This window comes from Ahaetulla prasina, chromosome 8 (genome assembly GCF_028640845.1).
Source record: "Ahaetulla prasina isolate Xishuangbanna chromosome 8, ASM2864084v1, whole genome shotgun sequence".
NCBI lineage: Eukaryota > Metazoa > Chordata > Lepidosauria > Squamata > Colubridae > Ahaetulla > Ahaetulla prasina.
The window spans coordinates 45,944,383-45,964,823 of NC_080546.1; the positions used below are offsets into that span (position 1 = coordinate 45,944,383).

Here is a 20,441-nt window from a genome sequence, read left to right on the forward strand (position 1 = left end):
TAAAAAATGAAATTCCCTTGATGCACTTTCCAAACTCATTTAATCTGGAAATAATCATTTGAAACAGGAAAGCAACTGATGCAGGCATCCTTTCTCATACATTTTTACATATGTCTACCAAATCCCCCAGAACATCCAGAAGCATGTATATTTTTTAACTCTGAACTAATTACATCTCTTGCTGAAATATTGCTTTCTCATTCCTCTTCTAAAATTTAGATTTAATTCTCACAAAATTATCATTGTTAACAAAGGAAATTAGAAGGTTTTCAGATTGTTGACATGTTTTCTCATCTTTGGTTTTAGTCTGAGCTACATTCCTAATTATATAGTATCTCTTTTCTACAATAGCTAAGTTTTCCTCTATACGAACACATTGAACAAGCAATCAAGCAATTAAGTCCTTTGGTAATTTGATAAAACTTGTGATTGTATTACAATTTCTATCTGTGTGTTTTTCCACTCATTACTATTTTTTACAATTTTAGAATGCATTCTTCAACATGTGAATACAAAATTACTTTAGTAATTAAAGTATCTCAGAACATTAATAGACAGTTTTGCAAATGAAATTATAACCTGACATGATGAACTAATTGGATTGAATTGCCAGTGGAGATTTTCTAATTTAAAGATTAAGCTTGATAAACCCAGTATTATATCTGGATATGGATTTTGTTATCTAGAGTTTATGGTTTTCTGAACATTGAACCTGCAGTCCACATGTATACTTGAACATTTTGTAATCTTGAAATGCATTATCAACATTTGGTGGCATTTCTCCAAAAGAACAACAAAAATCTACAAAAATGTTGATTTTATACCATTATGTAATAGTAAAAAATTAAATGTGTTAAAATGAAATATTAATTTGGAGATACTTAGGGTTGCTATAAAACATTCTATGCATAAACTGTTCTGTGCAGAGATCATGGGTGTTTGGTTGAAAATTTCCTGAACCAAAAATGGATTTCAGATATTTGGTTTGGACACAAACATAAATAGAATTTTTGTTTTGGAGTTGTAAGTGATCTGAGCAGCATTCTGGTGTTCTGTTTTGCTTTAGCTGCTGTGATTAGAAGTTGTCTTACTTACTGTATCAGCTATATAGTCATATATTTATATTTGTTTATTTTGTACTTTACATCCAAAGACAAGGAAAAGTAGCTTAGATTGAAGAGAGGAAGGAGGAGCAGGACCTTAGGCTAAGAGTTTGGGAGTGGTGGAGTGGAGTGAGGAATGTTGGGATATGCTTGGAGATGTGGAGCAAAGGAATAGGATTCAAGTAGATTGCAGAGAGACAGAGAGAGTCATTCTAGATCTGACTATTGTGGAAAATTTTATCAGAACAAAACTGTTGCCAGTGACCATTAATTTCAACATTATATATAAACTTTTGCTGATGAAAAATATCTGCCTTCCTCCCATCCCATCCCAGCCAAGCCAAGCCAAGCCAAGCCAAGCCAACTCAACATTACGTAGGGTCCCCACCTGCTATTCTTTTGCTTTTAAATTAGCCCCTTTTGAATTCTGTGTTAATCAAACGGTTGGACTACAACTAGGGAAACTTAGATTCAAGTCTATTCTTATGCCTGGAGGCTGGAATTCATAGTCACTCTTCTCTGTTCAATATGCAGAGCTGTTAAGTCTAACATTGCAGGCAAACTGCCCACAGCCTGGATTTCGATTTTATGGGGCTCAAGGTTAACTTTCCATCCTTCTGATCTAGGTAAAATGAGAACCCAGATTGTTGGGGCCAATTTGCAAATGATGCTAACATTATAAACTGTCCATAGAATGCTATAAAGCACTAAGGGGCAGTATATGAGTCCAAATGCTACTGCAATTGCTAATTTATTTCATAAGGTTGTATTGTGGGGACAAAATGGAAGGTCTATATTCTAAAAAGTAGAATATAAATTTTACCAAATAAATAAATGAATAAAATCATTTTCCCTTCCCATCCCTCCATAAGGTGTCCTTGTTTATTTGGGGAAAATAATTATTCCAATTAGTATTTTATGTACTGATATTACTGCTTGCTAGATTGGATGCATATTGCCTTTTCTGTTTCAGACGGCAGCCATTACTCCTACCAGAGACACATTGTTCCCCATTTTTAGACTACTTAGATACATTTTCAAAATTATAGTGGCTTCTATCTAAAAAATTTCATCAAGCAAGCCATGGCTGGAAGAACTAGACAAGTTAGAAGAATAAAGAATACTTTATTTATTTATTTATTTATTTATTTATATTTATTTATTTTGTCAAACACAAATATATATATAAGTATAAGCATGAAATAACCATACAAATTGAATACAACAAAAGGGAACATTAAGGCAGGAACAGTAGGCACACTGGTGCTCTTATGCACGCCCCTTACAGACCTCTTAGGAATGGGGTGAGGTCAACAGTAAATAGTCTTTGGTTAAAGCTTTGGGGATTTTGGGATGAAACCACGGAGTCAGGTAGTGCATTCCAGGCATTAACAACTCTGTTACTGAAGTCATATTTTCTACAATCAAGATTGGAGCGGTTCACTTTAAGTTTAAATCTATTGTATGCTCGTGTATTGTTGTGGTAGAAGCTGAAGTAGTCTTCGACAGGAAGGACATTGTAGCAGATGATTTTATGTGTTATACTCAGGTCATGCCGAAGGCGGCGTAGTTCTAAATTTTCTAAACCCAGGATTTCAAGTTTGGTGGCATAAGGTATTTTGTTGTGATCAGAGGAGTGGAGGACTCTTCTTGTAAAATATTTCTGGACACGCTGCATTGTATTAATGTCCGACATAATACTGTATGTCAATATGCCAAAGTTCATTGGTCAAGAGAAGGAAAGATGCAATAAGGAGCCTTGATTTTAATACAATGGGCGCTCCTTCTGGTGGTGGTGCTACAAATGCACATTGTTTGTAAGGCTGAAAGAGAGACTAGTGCTGCGGAAGAAACATCCCCCTGCATAAACTGGGGACATGGTGATATTGATGTCCTAGGCCAGTGATGGCAAAGGTGGCATGCAGAGCCTTATCTGTGGGCAAGCAAGCGTTGCCCTAGCTCAGCTCCAGTGTGCATGTGCGTGCTGGCTAGTTGATTTTCAGGCCTTCCAGGCCCACTGGAAGTCAGAAAACAGGTTGTTTTTGGCCCCAGGAGGGCCTCCAGGGGGTGGGGAGGCTGTTTTTGCCCTCCCCAGGCTCCAAGAAAGCCTCTGGGGAGGGTAAAAAACAGGTCTACTGGACCCACCGATAACCTTTTTGCCATTGCATGTCAAAAGCAGGGAGAGTACAGGTGGGTCACGTGGCATGCACAGGGAGTGTGTGACCCCCCCGCACTCTCCCTGCTTTTGGCACATGACAGCAAAAAGGTTAGCCATCACTGTCCTAGGCATTTACTATTGTACTCTGTTGTCAAGAGTTAAGGGTAAAGAAAGAAAAGAAACTGAATTCTTTTTTTTTTAAGTCCATGGCACATAATGGTAGCAGTAAGACACTGAGAGTCTGTTCCTTAATACCAAAGATTATATATTGCGAGCTCAAGGACCACATGCTATAGAAGCACTTCAAGCTTGCACTTGAAAACCGATGCTATTCTAAGTGCATTCATTGCAAATGATTAGTAGCGAAAGGACAAGTAGGCATCTTTCAACTCTGAGGATGTTTAAATCTGTGTTTATGCATTGTCTGAGAGGTATTCCAATCTTTGGTAGCATGTGGTAACTCATGTTACTAACTAGAAGAAGTTACCTGTTTTCAGGTAAAGAACATTGGTTGAAACAGGCATAAAAGATCAATGTGGTCCAAAGTATCAGATTTGACATGTGTGCTGTTGCATAAGATGATTTTGGATGACCAGCCATTCAAAGTGTTTTGGACTAACTCATTCTAGTGCCTGCTCCATATAGTTGGCCCAGATTACCAGTTCCTTTCACGTCAAAAAACAGGTGATACCTTCTTTGTATCATTGATGCTGTGAGCAAGTTTGTGGACTTCTGTAAGCAACAAGTCTCAACATTTATGCCAGACTTTGAACTACTTGAGATAGAGTGCTGAAACCTCTACCACCTTGAAACCTTGTTTACCCCAATTGGTATTGTACCAGCGCTCTTATGCACAAGTGCCATAAGGCTATTGGTTATTGAAAGTGACCACATGTTTACTGGACCCGTGTCCCTCCTGGCTGGTACTGGCCACCTGGGAGGTTACGTGAGGCTGGCTCCAGGGAATTGTCAACGCTTCTTTGAGGGAGAGTGTCTTCCCCACCGCCTTAAAAGAGGCGGTGGTGAGGCCCCTCCTCAAGAAGCCCTCTCTGGACCCAGCTGCTTTAGAGAATTATCGTCCTGTCTCCAACCTTCGTTTTGTGGTGAAGGTTGTTGAGAATGTGGTGGCTCAACAGCTCCCCCAGTACCTGGATGAAACTGTCTATCTAGACCCGTTCCAGTCTGGCTTTCGGCCTGGGTACAACACGGAGACGGTTTTGGTCGCGTTGGTTGATGATCTTTGGAGGACTCGGGACAGGGGTTGTTCCTCTGTCCTGGTCCTATTAGATCTTTTAGCGGCTTTTGAAAGCATCGACCATGGTATCTTGCTGCCACAGCTGGAGGGGTTGGAAGTGGGGGGCACCGTGTTTCTGTGGTTCTCCTCCTACCTCTCTGATCGGTCGCAGATGGTGTTGACAGGGGGGGCAGAGTTCGACCGCGAGGCGCCTCATGTGTGGGGTGCCGCAGGGGTCGGTTCTCTCGCCTCTCCTGTTCAACATCTACATGAAGCCGCTAGCTGAGATCATCCGGGGTTTTGGGGTGTGATGTCATCTGTACGCTGATGACATACAGCTGTACATTTCCACCCCTAACCACCCCAACGAAGCCGTTGAAGTGATGTCTCGGTGTCTGGAGGCCGTACGGGTCTGGATAGGGAAAAACAGGCTTCGACTCAACCCCTCCAAGACCGAGTGGCTGTGGATATCAGCTTCCTGATACAGTCAGCTGACTCCCTCACTGACTGTAGGGGGCGAGGCATTGGCCCCCGTGGAAAGGGTCCGCAATCTAGGCGTTCTCCTGGATGTACAGCTGTCTTTAGAAGATCATATGACAGCCGTCGCCAGGGGAGCTTTTTATCAGGTCCGCCTGATTCGCCAGTTGCATCCCTTCTTAGACCGGGATTCCTTATGCATGGTCACTTACGCCCTCGTCACTTCTCGCCTAGACTACTGCAACGCTCTCTACATGGGGCTCCCCTTGAAGAGCACTCGGAGGCTCCAACTGATCCAGAATGCGGCTGCACGGGTAGTAGAGGGAGCAATTCGAGGCTCCCACATAACACCTCTCCTGCGCAGGCTGCACTGGTTGCCAGTGGTCTTCCGGGTGCAATTCAAGGTGTTGGTTACCACCTTTAAAGCGCTCCATGGCATAGGACCGGGTTACTTATGAGACCGCCTGCTGCCTCCAAATGCCTCCCATTGACCAGTGCGCTCCCATAGGGAGCGCCTCCTCAGGGTGCCGTCGGCCAGACAATGTCAACTGGCGACCCCCAAGGGGAGGGCCTTCTCTGTGGGGGCTCCTGCCCTCTGGAACGAGCTACCCCCAGGGTTACGTCAACTCCCTGACTTCCGGACCTTTAGACGCGAGCTGAAGACATTCTTGTTCCGTTGTGCAAGGCTGGCCTAATATTTTAAATGGTTTTTTTTAATGGACTTTAACTTAAGTTTTTAGTTTCTTACTGAATTTTATCTGTTAGCCAAATCGAATAAGCCTTTTAATAATGTTTCTTAATTTTTATATTCTTGTTTTATTCGGCTGTGAATCGCCCTGAGTCCTTCGGGAGAAGGGCGGTATACAAATAAAAACAATCAATCAATCAATCAATCAATCAATCAATCAATAAATTTCTACCAAAAGGACCTTATGAAACACCCTACACTGGATCTCTCAGGATGTCCCACCAATGGAACTTCACCTACCTATGGTTAAAATGAAGGTAGATTTTATGTTGGTGGTTTAATGTGTATCGTGCTTAAAAGCAAACTAGATTGAATGCTACTGGTAATATCAAAGATGTGCACTGGTTTATGAGCATCTTCTACATTGCTAAAATTCACACAAAAATAGTAGCAAATATATTAGTATATCTTGGTTTAATTGCTACTTAGTGGTAACGTGCTGTGGATTACTGCCTCCTTGTCCACTGAAGGTATCTAAAGTGATTTTGGTTGGTCAGCTGTTGGAGATTTGACTATGGCTATGCTGTTTCCATCATTTTTAGTTAGTGTCATTAATCAAATCCCACCCCATCATTAAGCATGATGTTATGTGGTTTCCAATTGCAACCTCCTGCCTGTTTCCCCATTTATTTTGTTTGTCAGAAGCTGACAGTGAAGGTCACAAATGGTGATCACATGACCAGAAGATGCCGCAGCATCATGCTGCAATTGAGCAATTGATAGTCAGTACACTGAACATCAGTGTATACACACACACACACACACACACACACACACACATACACACAGTGTTTTTCCCCAAAAAATTCCAATTATATATCTATTTTCTTACAATATGTATTGAATATTTTTATAGAGTTAGAAATCATCCTATTTTATTTTAAGTGATCTGTCACTTAACAATAATTTTTCGGAGTATGAAGCCAATTCCTGCTGCTAAGTGTAATATCCTCAAGTATGAAGTTGCTTAATTGAATAATGCATAATCCCCAAAGGCCAGTTTTAGCTAGGTTACATAGTCCTCTTTGATTCTTAAAGGTTACAGTTAAGTTGTATTCTGCAGATTTATTATCAAATGGGTAATTCATGCAAAACTAAATACACTCGCATTTAAAAATAGGATTTGAGGGTTACAAAACATTCCCTGCTATGGTTAAAGAAATACAGTACATAAATGCCTGTGGCAAGCTGTTCTTTGAAATTATCCCCACTAAATTATAATCATGTACATTCAACTCTCTGTAATTAAACATTTAGTTTTATTTATTCCAGATGTATTTGCTTCAAATAAATCCAGAACTTTTGTTGTAGTACTAGAGCTTTTACAAGTCTCAAGCATTTATAAATTGTCAGAAAATGAAGTGACTTGTCTCCTTTGGTTTTGCTTGCAGTATGTTGACTTCATTTTAGGCTATTTTGGAAAAGGATACGGATTGTGTAATTAATGCATTTTAGAAACTACTGGTTTCTTTTGAAGCAACCTAATGAATCTGAAAGACAAGCTACAGACAAGCTATATTAATAAAAATGATCCATACTTTAATTCCTCATTTGGAGGCAACATTTGCAGGCTCTGCAGATTATCACTTTTAAAAAATATGGATGAAACCTAAAAAAAAACCAGTTCTTAAAATTCCCATAAGAAGGATTAAATTTATATAAATTAGATTGTTTTGATATTTATGTAAATACTAGAATTGTATTTACAGTAAGTCTAGATGTTTAATTATATCTGAACCTTCAGTTAAAAGTTCTCCTACTGTAAAATTTTAGATCAGGGGTGTGAAACTATTTCACTGAGGGCCACATCAGGCTTGTGTTTGACCAGAGTGGGCGTGGCCAGCTCAGTGTCACTCATGTGGTGGCCCAAGCGCTTTGCCAACAAAAACGGGCTCCCAAGCTCCATTTTTGGCTACAACAGCCTCCTGCAATCTTCTGCCATTGAAAACGGAGCTCGGGAGGGCCACACGCAGTCCTCCTGAGCTCCGTTTTCACTGGCAGAGGCACTGTGGGTCAGTCATTTACTGTTTCCAGGGCAGTCTCATGGGCAGATCTAAGTACCCCGTGGGCCAGATGTGCCTCCCAGGCCTTGAGTTTGACACCCCTGCTTTAGGTGATCCTATTGACATGAAATGCAAAAATGGAACATACACTGTCTTTGAATTCCTTGGTTATGTGTATCAGGAAATAGTAAAAATCAGCTAGTCCTTAGCAGTTCTTAAGTTCTTATCACTAGATGAACAACAGCACATGACAAATCTCACCATATCATCATTTATTTTACAAAAGAAAGCCAAAATGGAGAAGCCACACAACTGTGACTGATTTTCTGACATTTCTGCATTAAGTAAACATGGCACTTGTTAAGTGTTAAATGAACATTGTGGTTATTAAGCGAACCAATTGTACCCAGTAAACTTTTTTCCTCTGGAAATCAGAAGTAAATGCTGAAACCAGCTAAAAACATTGAAAATTGCAGTATAAAGGTGAGCTGGTTGCCAAGTGTCCACAGTGCAATCACATGACCACAGGGTTTGCATGCAGCTATTGTAACTTCAAAAGTTAGTCATAAGTAGTGTTTGGGGATCCATCATAACTTTGAACAGTTGCTAAGCGACAGTTGTAAAACAAGAAGTACCTGTATTTGTCTTAAGAAATGGTGGAATTTTAAAGGAAAGATTAAAAAATACTATATCTTTCCCTATATTCTTATTCTCCTTTTCTGTTTTGAAAAGCCTATCTTGACTGTGGGAGGAGCTTTCTATTTATTAATGATCCTCTGCTCAATGCTTCTTGTACATAGAGCAGCCAACTTTTAAAACATTCCAATTTGAGACTATGGAAACATATAGGGATAAGAAAAAATTCAGTAGAGACAGGAAAATCAATACTACCAGTTAGTTTTTCTCTGGGGTTAATAGCCTTAACACATTTACAATATGATTTACAGTATATCATTTTTGTTTCTCTAGGATGCTCTTGATGAGATCCTCCATATTCTACCTCTTCCTTCTGCTACCATTTAGCTCCTGGATGCAGAAACTACCTACTAGAGATGAAGAACTTTTTCAGATGCAGATCCAGGACCAAGCTTTTTTCCATGATTCTTCAGTACTCCCTGATGGAGCAGAGATCAGTAGTTATCTCTTCAGAGGAACACCCAAACGGTATATTGATTCATGTAATGTAAAGTTAAGAAGTTATATAACTTGTCTTGCCTCTGTTCTTTCAGTCAGTCTTGATTCCCGGCAACTATATGGACAAGTCCATTCCATTTACTCAGCAACACTTGTCATTGCCTTCTTCTTAGGGCTGAGAGAAAGGAACTGGCTCAAACTCACTAGACAGGAAACATAACCAGATCATCTATTTCTACTTTATTGTAAAATTATCTTATTTTTCGGGGTATAAGACACACTGTTTTCCCCCCTAAAAGAGGGTGAAAATTTTGGTGCATCTTATATATACTGAATGTAGCCAAAAACACAAGACACAGATGAGTTGATGGTCTATGGCAATCCTTGCAGCCTGGAACAGCTGATTGGAGGTATTCCAAGAGACCAATCTACCCATGCTTAATCAGGGTGCAATAATGTGCTGAAGCTGACCTGGCTGTTTGCTATTTGCTGCAAGGACTGTCAGAGTTTGCAGCAGCAAGCAAAACACAAGCAGAGGAGAGGAGTTTCAGTTTCAGTTTTAGTTTCAGAGATCAGCACAGCATGCAGCTTTAGAACAATTGACATAAGCCACACTCAGGCTCCTTGCAGTCTCCTTCCTTGTTGCTCACACAGCAAATACTGTTTCACTTTCCAAAAGCCCTCAACTCTCACACACTGACAGGACGCTAGCCAGATGTATACCAATCGATGTTGGTAGGCAGAGACAGAATTTTTTAAATTATTATTTTCCTCCACCAAAACTAAGATGCATCTTATACTCTGGAGCATCTTAAACTCGGAAAATATACTACTTTTAACAGAATCTTGCAAATCTGAAAGTATATTCCCCTTACAGCACAAGAAATTAGGGAGGGTCTCTTCTGAGCCTCTTTCCCTGCTGTAGGCTAAATTGTCTTTTAACTGACTGTTCCCTTGGCTGCATCTGTTTGTGCCGTTCCCCAAGGTCACGTCCACATAGTATTATATCTTGTGTCTAATGCAAGAAATCTGCTATGATTCTTCTTTAGTTATTGCTAGCAGAGCTCATTTATGAACACTAACTAGCAGTCAGATGACATGAAAACTCCTTAATCTCATAACACATGGACAGACTCAACCATAATTTAAACTGAGAAACTGTAAGCATCCTAGACCAAGTTGAATCCAAAAAATCCTAGAAATTAGCAGGAAGCTTGGCACTCAGACAAATCTGCCATCAATAGGCACATAGAAATAAACCACATTCATATATCATTCAAAAGAGACAATAATTTAGTACTGCAATAGAGTAGTAAATGTCTGGAATACTACCTGATCCTGCTGTTAGTCTCTCTAATCCCCATACCTTTTACCTTAAACTGTCTACCGTGGACCTTTCATGTTTCTTAAGAGATCCCTAAGGGGGCATGCATAAGCGCATCAGCATGTCTACCATCCCTGTCCTACTGTTCCCAATTATATGTAATTATTCTATGTGTTTATGGCTATGGTTTGCCTATTTATATCCTTTTTTTGTGCCAATTTTTTTTCATGTGTACATGTCTATGTTTATACTGTTACTTGTACTTGTTGATTGATAAATAATAATAATAATAATAATAATAATAATAAAGCTAAGAATAGGAAACAAGATGAGAATACATCATCTCCAGCAGCCTATAGCCATATAAACACAGATTAATATCAAGCAAACCAAATCAAGCAGAAAACTATATCCTAATCAAGGATCTACCAAGGACAAGCCACATCCCATCAATAATGGCAGGGCAAGCTGCAATATGTAAATAGGGAACAAATGCCACAATCACTTGCAATGATGATGTTCCTTAGTTGGGAATGAAATGAAATTGCAAGCAAACAACCCAGCTCAGAGAGCATCAAGGACCCCACAGTTCAATGTGTGAGTTACATATATTCTGTTCCCCCTGTGTGTGTCCTTAATTTTGTATTGTGAAGAAAGTTATGCTTTTATTCATCTTTCCATAGGTTTTTTTTTGTGGTAGAAGAAGATAATACACCATTTGCAGTTACCGTGACTCCTTGTGACACACCTTTGGAATGGAAACTGAGTTTGCAAGACCTCCCTGAAGAATCAAGTGGAGAAGGGTCAGGTAAATTACAATAAAAAATGAACAAAGATTATTCATTTTGTTAAATATGTATAAGCTGACAGAGAAAATATACTAAATTCCATCAATAATTGCTGCTTAAAAATAGTGAATAAGAATTAATTTTTAATAATTGAATGATAGATTACATGTTTCCCTAGCTTATCAAAAAGTAATTCTGATATTTAAAAGTTTTGTATTAAGCAGGCAAAAAATTGGAGATAATTATAAATCAATAGAGGAGGGTGTCTTATTTCTCCTATTCTCCTACACTAATCTTAGGTGTAGCCATAATTCTTTATATGTACTCTACATATATTTTATTTATTTATTTATTTTTATTATTTTATTTTATTTATTTATTTTGTCAAACACAACAATATATACTACTCAAAAAAATAAAGGGAACACCCACACAACACAATGTACTATATTTAATAAGAATATTTCATTCCTTCAGATCTAGGATGTCTTAAGTATACAGTAAAGGGAACACACAAATATGAATGAATCCAATATTGAATCCAATATTATTTATACAATAACTAAATGGTTTGAAAACATGGCCATATGTCATTTTATAATTATGTGTCCACAAAAGTTGATTTTAGCAGTTTAGTTTAGGTTTTCATATAAAAACATCTTTTTCCAAAATGTCATCTGTTTTTGTTTATAAAGCTCCTCTGCTTTACTATGTTATGAGATACAAATCATATATTATAAAATACATATATTAGTGGGTACAACAGTATTTGTGTAAACTATAAATTGCTAACTTTACTAATTTAGATTACTTAAACCATTTTTCAAGAACATGATCGTTAACAATGTTAACTGTAATTTTTGAATGTTAATGTACAACTAAATATGTATTGCTAGACTTGTGAAATTCATTGCATTATTCTGTAGTATAATAAGATGTCTATTTTCAGTTTGATACTTAATACTGAGATCTGCATAGTATTACGCTATTTATTGGTAGGTGTGTGTGTGTGTGTATGTGTGTGCGTGTGTGTATACACACACACACATATATACGTATAAGGGTATGTATATAATATAACAAATATATAATGCATTGTATACATACATATTATTACATACATACATATTTCCTGAGGTTTTCGCGGGTGTTTGTAAGTAGGTCTTTGGTTATTTGGGTTTTCTCCCGTGTAAAATTGGAAGTGTCTTGGTGACGTTTCGACGAAGTCTCATTCATCATCTTCAGGCTTCAGCTTCGTGCTTCTAGGAGCAATGTGTGATCGCAGCTGTTTCTTCCTTTTAACTGCTAGTGGGGGTTTGAACTGATTGGGTGGGAGCTTGTCTGTGTTCTGATTGGCTGGGGGGTTGTGCTCTGATTGGCTGGGGGGGTGTCCTGTTTGGGTGGGGGCTTGGTTGTGCTCAGATTAGTCTGAGTTGCAGGGGGATTTGAGCTGGTGAGCTGCATTGCTGTTCTTTGGCTTCGTGGTCGTGGTCGTGCTACATCTTCATGGTGGGTGTCAGTCTGCTGCATGTATGGATTGGAGGGGTTTGAAATGGCTAATGTTGCAGCTGCGATCTGGCTTCTGGTCCTTGGTTGTGCTTCATCATCGGTGTGGGTTTGAGTCTGCTTTCTGGGTGGATGTGTGGTGGTGACATCCTGTGTGGCCCTCGTGAGTGTGGGTCTGATGTCATTCCTCGTGTTAGGGACACGTTTGTCAATAAGGGCGGGTTTCCAAATGGCTGGTAGGTGGGAGGTATCATCTCATTTATTCATGCTGTGTGGGCGTTTTTCTATCTTGATGGCTTCTCTGATTATTCTGTTGTTAAAGTGTTCAGTTTTGGCGATAGTTCTGATCTTTTTAAAGTCAATATCATGTCCTGTGGCTTTAAGGTGTTGGACCAGGGAAGAAGTTGGTTCCTCTTTTTTGACTGAGTTCTTGTGTTCTTCAATGCATGCACTTATTCTTCTGTTGGTTTGTCCGATGTATGTGGTGGGGCAGGCGGTGCATGGGATTTCATATACTCCTTGATTTTCTAACTCAATTTTGTCTTTGGGGTTTCTTAGGATGGTGGATATTTTTCGGTTTGTGCAGAATGCTGTCTTGATGTTGTGTTTGTGGAGGATCTTGCAGACAGACAGAATCAGCAGGAAGGAAAAGGAAGAAACAGCTGTGATCACACATTGCTCCTAGAAGCACGAAGCTGAAGCCTGAAGATGACGAATGAGACTTTGTTGAAACGTCGCCAAGACACTTCCAATTTTACGCGGGAGAAAACCCGAATAACCAAAGACCTACACACACACACACACACACACACACACACACACACACACATATATATACACACATACATATGTAGGTCTTTGGTTATTCGGGTTTTCTCCAGCGTAAAATTGGAAGTGTCTTGGTGACGTTTCGACGAAGTCTCATTCATCATCTTCAGGCTTCAGCTTCGTGCTTCTAGGAGCAATGTGTGATCGCAGCTGTTTCTTCCTTTTAACTGCTAGTGGGGGTTTGAACTGATTGGGTGGGAGCTTGTCTGTGTTCTGATTGGCTGGGGGGTTGTGCTCTGATTGGCTGGGGGGGTGTCCTGTTTGGGTGGGGGCTTGGTTGTGCTCAGATTAGTCTGAGTTGCAGGGGGATTTGAGCTGGTGAGCTGCATTGCTGTTCTTTGGCTTCGTGGTCGTGGTCGTGCTACATCTTCATGGTGGGTGTCAGTCTGCTGCATGTATGGATTGGAGGGGTTTGAAATGGCTAATGTTGCAGCTGCGGTCTGGCTTCTGGTCCTTGGTTGTGCTTCATCATCAGTGTGGGTTTGAGTCTGCTTTCTGGGTGGATGTGTGGTGGTGACATCCTGTGTGGCCCTCGTGAGTGTGGGTCAGGTGTCATTCCTTATGTTAGGGACACGTTTGTCAATAAGGGCGGGTTTCCAAATGGCTGGTAGGCGGGAGGTATCATCTCATTTATTCATGCTGTGTGGGCGTTTTTCTATCTTGATGGCTTCTCTGATTATTCTGTTGTTAAAGTGTTCAGTTTTGGCGATAGTTCTGGTCTTTTTAAAGTCAATATCATGTCCTGTGGCTTTAAGGTGTTGGACCAGGGAAGAAGTTGGTTCCTCTTTTTTGACTGAGTTCTTGTGTTCTTCAATGCGTGCACTTATTCTTCTGTTGGTTTGTCCGATGTATGTGGTGGGGCAGGCGGTGCATGGGATTTCATATACTCCTTGATTTTCTAACTCAATTTTGTCTTTGGGGTTTCTTAGGATGGTGGATATTTTTCGGTTTGTGCAGAATGCTGTCTTGATGTTGTGTTTGTGGAGGATCTTGCAGACAGACAGAATCAGCAGGAAGGAAAAGGAAGAAACAGCTGTGATCACACATTGCTCCTAGAAGCACGAAGCTGAAGCCTGAAGATGACGAATGAGACTTTGTTGAAACGTCGCCAAGACACTTCCAATTTTACGCGGGAGAAAACCCGAATAACCAAAGACCTACACACACACACACACACACACACACACACACACACACACATATATATACACACATACATATGTAGGTCTTTGGTTATTCGGGTTTTCTCCCGCGTAAAATTGGAAGTGTCTTGGCGACGTTTCAACAAAGTCTCATACATACATACATACATACATACATACATACATACATATATATATATATATATATATATGAATATATATGAATATTATATGAAAAACAATGAGAACAAAGAGAAAAAAATTAAAGCTGCTTAGGAAAACAAAATGTCCCTCATCTTTGCATTCCAATTGATCTGGAGTATTTTGTAATGGTATGTGAGAATGACTTGAGGAACAAGGGAAAAAAGTGTTGCAGATGAAATGATCAGACAATGGAGGAGAGACAGCCAAGTGGCTTAACTGTCAGAGAAAGAAGCTTTCTTTAATTGATTAGGAAATTAAAAGTAGCAACAGGAAATTTATAACTTCCAGACTTGAACATTTCTTTTAATGTAGCTTTACAGTAAATTAGAATTAGTTCATCTAATCATATTTGCTGTCTGGTTTTCTTAGGAGGCCAACACATTTAGACCCTCCCTTTAGAAACCATACTGTGTTTTGTGTTTGCTTTGTTTCAAAATCCCTCATTTTTTCTCTTCTAGGTGAACCGGAGCCACTTGAACAACAGAATCAGCAGATGATTCGTGAAGAAGACACAGAGCTATTTTCATACAGAGGAAATGATGTTGAGTATTTTGTATCTTCTACTTCACCTTCTGGGTTATACCAGTTAGAACTCTGGTCAACAGAAAAGGATACAAACTTTAAAGTCTATGCTAGTACAACTCCAGAGTCAGATCAACCATATCCTGAACTACCTTATGATCCAAGAGTTGATGTCACTTCTCTTGGTCGTACAACTGTCAGTTTGGCATGGAAACCTAGCCCTACAGCTTCAGTATTGAAACAGCCAATACAATATTGTGTAGTTATTAATAAAGAACACAATTTCAAAAGTCTCTGTGCTGTTGAGACTAAACAGACTGCTGATGATACATTTATGAAGGCTCCTAAACCTGGTCTGGATTTTAGCCCTTTTGATTTTGCCCATTTTGGATTTTCTTCCAACAGTAATTCTGGGAAAGAACGTGGTTTCTTAAAACCAACACCAAAGCTTTATTCAAAACTTTATTCAAAGCCTAAAGTTGATCTGGAAAAGATATGCATTGGAAACAAGAATATATTTACTGTATCTGAACTGAAACCTGGTACACAGTACTATTTTGATATATTTGCTGTAAACGTCAATACAAATATGAGTACTGCCTATGTTGGTACTTTTGCAAGAACTAAAGAAGAGGCCAAACAAAAGACTGTTGATTTAAAAGATGGGAAGATTACAGATGTGTTTGTCAAGAGAAAAGGCACCAAATTTTTGCGGTTTGCTCCTGTTTCATCACATCAAAAAGTTACATTTTTTGTTCACTCATGTCTCAATGCCATACAAATGCAAATCAAAAGAGATGGAAAACTTCTGCTGTCTCAAAATGTTGAGGGTGTCCATCAGTTTCAACTTAGGGGAAAGCCAAAAGCCAAATACCTTATCCGACTGAAAGGAAATAAGAAGGGAGCTTCCATATTGAAGTTTTTAGCCGCAACAAGGCCCAATAAGCAGTCATTTCCATCTCTTCCTGAAGATACAAGAATTAAAGCCTTTGATAAACTTCGCACATGTTCCTCAGTCACAGTGGCATGGCTAGGTACACAAGAAAGAAACAAGTTTTGCATCTACAAGAAAGAAGTAGATGACAATTATAATGAGGAGAAAAAGAAAAGAGAACAAAATCAGTGTCTGGGACCTGACTTGAGAAAAAAATCAGAAAAAGTCCTCTGTAAGTATTTTCACAGTCAAAACCTACAAAAAGCAGTTACCACAGAGACAATTAAAGGTCTAAAGCCTGGCAAATCCTATGTTCTGGATGTTTATGTCATAGGACATGGTGGGTATTCGGTCAAATATCAAAGCAAATTAGTGAAAACAAGAAAATTCTGTTAGGGATCTTTTACATAAAAATCAGCAGAACATTACTGGATCAACTAACATACAGAATAGAAGTTGTAAACTGTATTGGTATTATATATAGGAGATATTAACATCTATATTTATGTTTACAGAAAGACTGAGACTAGTGCTCTTCGTTGGTATCTGACGGTTGCATTATCATGCATCTGGTGGTCTATGTTTGATGATCAAGATAGCAGGGAATATTGATGAACCTGCCCTTTTTGCTTCCATATTGCATGAAGTGCTTCTAAATTATTTTATCACATCAAAGGCTAGCACAAATCATTCAGTACATATTAGTCATAGGCAAAGACAAGAACCAAAACTTCCATCCAATCTCTTTTCATAGACTACGGTTTATGTAAATTATTTTTACTGTCTTGTTTAATATGTCTATGTTTCTATGTTGTAAACTATGAAAAATCTTTTCCTGTTAAAAGCATAGATCTAAATTAAATATTAACTGGGATTTCCAGTTTTATTGTTAATATAAATTCCTATCTGAATTAATTTTAAATGCTTAAAAAGTGTATGTATTTCATGTACAAAATTGTAAGTCATTATATTCCTGTATATAAAATTAAAATATTAGATTATACATTCCTATTCATATTGATGTTTCATATCTCTACATAGCCATATACATAAATTTGTATAATTCTGAATGCATTTTGAGCATCTTTAATTAGTAATTATCTGAACATCATTTAATTGTTAGTATATTTCAAATATTTTTCAATTTGTCAGATCAAATTTGTCTCTGTTGAAACAGTAAGATAATCTATTTGTGCTTAAAATGGAAGAAACTGATATGAATGCCTCTCTCTTTTAATGCAGGGTGATAACTTCGCCTATCACCATGATGGCAAACCTATGGCACGCGTGCCACAGGTGGCACACGGAGCCATTTCTGCAGCATGTGAGCCGTTAACCTTGATCAGCTCCACTGCACATGCATGCGCACCTCCCACCAGCCAGCTGATTTTCGGTTCTCTGCCATTTCCAGCCTCTGGAGGGTCTCCGGAGGGCTGGGGGAAACCATTTTTGTTCTACTGGAGGCTCCAGGAAAGCTTCCAAAGCCTCCAGAGCCTGTGGAGGGTGAAAAATGAGCCTACTGGATGTCTAGAAATGCGCCTTTTCTGCCCTCTGGAGGCTTCAGGGAGGCCTGCTAGGCCCAAAACAGGGTGCGGGGGGAGCACGGGGGGTCTTCCCCACCTGCGCGGGTGTGTGTATGTGTGTGTAGGGCATTGCATTATGGATGTGGGCACGCATGCGTGCGCTTTTGGCACCCGAGGAAAAAAGGGTTAGCCATCACTGGCCTATCATATAGTAAGCAAAACCCAATGCATAATCAGGCTTTCTTACTTTTTACTGATTCCCATATATATTTATATCATTGTAATTTTATTTTTCATTGTACTATGTGACCTATTGTATATATTGAACACTTCAGAGATACAAATGAAAGGAAGGCAAATGTGGATTATTAATAACGTTTATTTTCTGCATTTTCATAAAAATCAGATTAAAAGTTAGATTTTCATCAAGCAAGTCCTTTTTTGTTTTCATTTGTTTTCTGAAAATAAAGCAACCATAGCAATTGTTTTCATAGTATTTTTTAAAACAGCATAATATTAGAATTTACCCAGACATGTCTAGCTTTAAAATTTGAAGGCAGAATTGAATGAAATATATAGGAAAGGTAATATTTTCTCTAGTGGCAGATAATATCTGCAAAGCTGATTACAATAAAGAATAATGTGGTATAGGTGTAAAAACACTTTTCTGATCAAATGCTGACCAATGGGCAGCACTGCCTTTGTAATAATACAAAATGAATGTATGCGTGCATATACATTGTGTGTGTGTATGTGTTACACTTGTAACTCTCTAAGAAATATAGTGTCCCTTTTTTTCAAAGAGTTTGGGTATCTCCTGCTTTTACTTTCAGAGCAGAAAGTCCAACTCATTATGGTACTTTAATTATATAGCCATTTTTTTGGAGATGAGCAGAAGCAAAATAGGCAGAGAAAGAATTGACAAGAAAAATTATATGTTTTCTTTGTGAGATGTCCTCTTTAGTGCAGGAAGGACCAGAACTGGGAAAAGCAAAGTTTGGGCTCAGCAGATTGCAACTATATCCCTATTTCATGGAGCTTTGGCAGTTCACTCTATAAAAAATCAGTTTAACAATACCTGTTCACCACCCTACCCCATGTTTTTCAGATTCTCTATTTTTCTGGCAATCAAGATGTTGATATGATGGGAAGCTGTGTTAGAGAAGCACTTTGTAAAGCATGTAAATAAAAGCAGTTGACATTTCCAACAACTTCCTGTCTGGTTATGAAACCGTAGTCTGTAATTTTGCAGCTGGATCATTTTTCCAAATACACAAATTCTCATTTGAATACAGTTAAACTTGTCTCTGAAATATTTCTGTAGGTAGCTGTATGGTTAACATTGTGCTTGATTAATTTTATACTTCTAGATGACTGAGGATAGTGCATATTATTCAGTCATATTAAAATTAAATATCACAGCCTTTACAGTATATCATATATAATAAAGCCACATGTTCAGAATCTTTGTGACATCGACTTGGTAGGTATCTATGCAAGAAAGGTTGGAACATTGTTTTAATTCCAAATTTAATATAATAAGGATCTGTTCAGCTCTAAATGCAGCTTAAAAGATCAATGGAAATAAATGAATATGCAACAATGCCTTCCGTTTTTTTCATTGTCCTTGTAGACACCTATGTTTGGCCTGTATCTAAGACTGGATGAAAGGTGGCGGAGTTCTAAATTTTCTAAATCCAGAATTTCAAGTCTGGTGGCATAAGGTATTTTGTTGGATCAGAGGAGTGGAGAACTCTTCTTGTAAAATATTTCTGGACACGCTCAAGTGTATTAATGTCCTTGATTGTATTTTTGTTCTACTGCACACGATACTTAAGTATCTATTCATAATTAATTAAACTTACTTTAAAAATTTTCCCTACATACTGAAATCTTATTCCCACATAAACAAAGAAACAACAATATGAAAAGAAAAAAGAAAAGAAACAACAAAATAGCATTCTCTTTTACACAACCACTTTCATTCTTTCATTCACTTAATGTGAAAAATCCTTGTGGTTAGCATGCTATTCTAATGATTTGATTATAGTTTATATCAATTACAATTGATTATTATTCTGAAATTTATATAGATGTGGTTAAAAGATGACATTCCAAATGTCTAAGGAGTTATGGCCTATTCAGATGGAAGGTTTGGCATACTCAGACCTTTGAAAATAATCCATGAAACTCAAAAACAACTTTTTGCCTTGCTCTCAAACTAATGTACTTCTTCTGAAGTTGTATTTAATGACCACCCCAAACACACTCGTTCTGCTTTTAAGATTTGTGTTAAGACCTCCAGATATTTTAATTGGCTTTAAAATTCTTGTACTGAATCTTCATTTTGAAAAAAATTGATACTCAATGCCACTGGTGTATGTATGTATGTGTGTGAGTATTGCGTATATGTGTATATGTGTATATGTAGCCCTGTTGGATGAGCATCCCCTTAGTAAGCAGTTTTATGCATATAGGAAAAATGTTTTTTATTTCATAAAATTTCACATTCCGATCTATGATTGTGATAAGGATATGAAATATAAAATAATTACTCTTTTATTAAATAACCTTTGAAGAATTTTTTGGTATAACATGTTGTGGCTAACTGGGAAAATTCATCAATCAACAATTGTTACTATTGTTGTGAACTTGGATCTTCAACTGCAGGAAAGGTTGATATTTTTGTTTTGTTTTCTTTTGTAATTAGTAATATTTTTATGGTAGATTATCACCTGTCTTGAGTGTGTTAAGGACAGAAAGGCAATTGGAAGAGAGGCAAGCAAAGCAGTGGCAAGATGTGAGATACGAAA

At 38.3% G+C, this 20,441-nt stretch overlaps 1 protein-coding gene across 8 annotated transcripts in view; it reads left to right on the plus strand.

Moving 5' to 3' along the window:
- NDNF (neuron derived neurotrophic factor) overlaps positions 1 to 20,441 on the plus strand; it is a 51,026-nt gene that overhangs the window by 20,388 nt on the left and 10,197 nt on the right. For 3 of the 8 annotated variants that reach the window (XM_058192920.1, XM_058192918.1, XM_058192914.1), the window contains exons 2-4: positions 8,693 to 8,887; positions 10,865 to 10,989; positions 15,108 to 16,337. In XM_058192920.1, coding sequence (XP_058048903.1) covers positions 8,694 to 8,887; positions 10,865 to 10,989; positions 15,108 to 16,337 — 1,549 coding nt within the window. In that variant the 5' untranslated portion in view covers position 8,693. The other 5 variants (XM_058192916.1, XM_058192917.1, XM_058192913.1 and 2 more) reach the window with 5 other exon arrangements.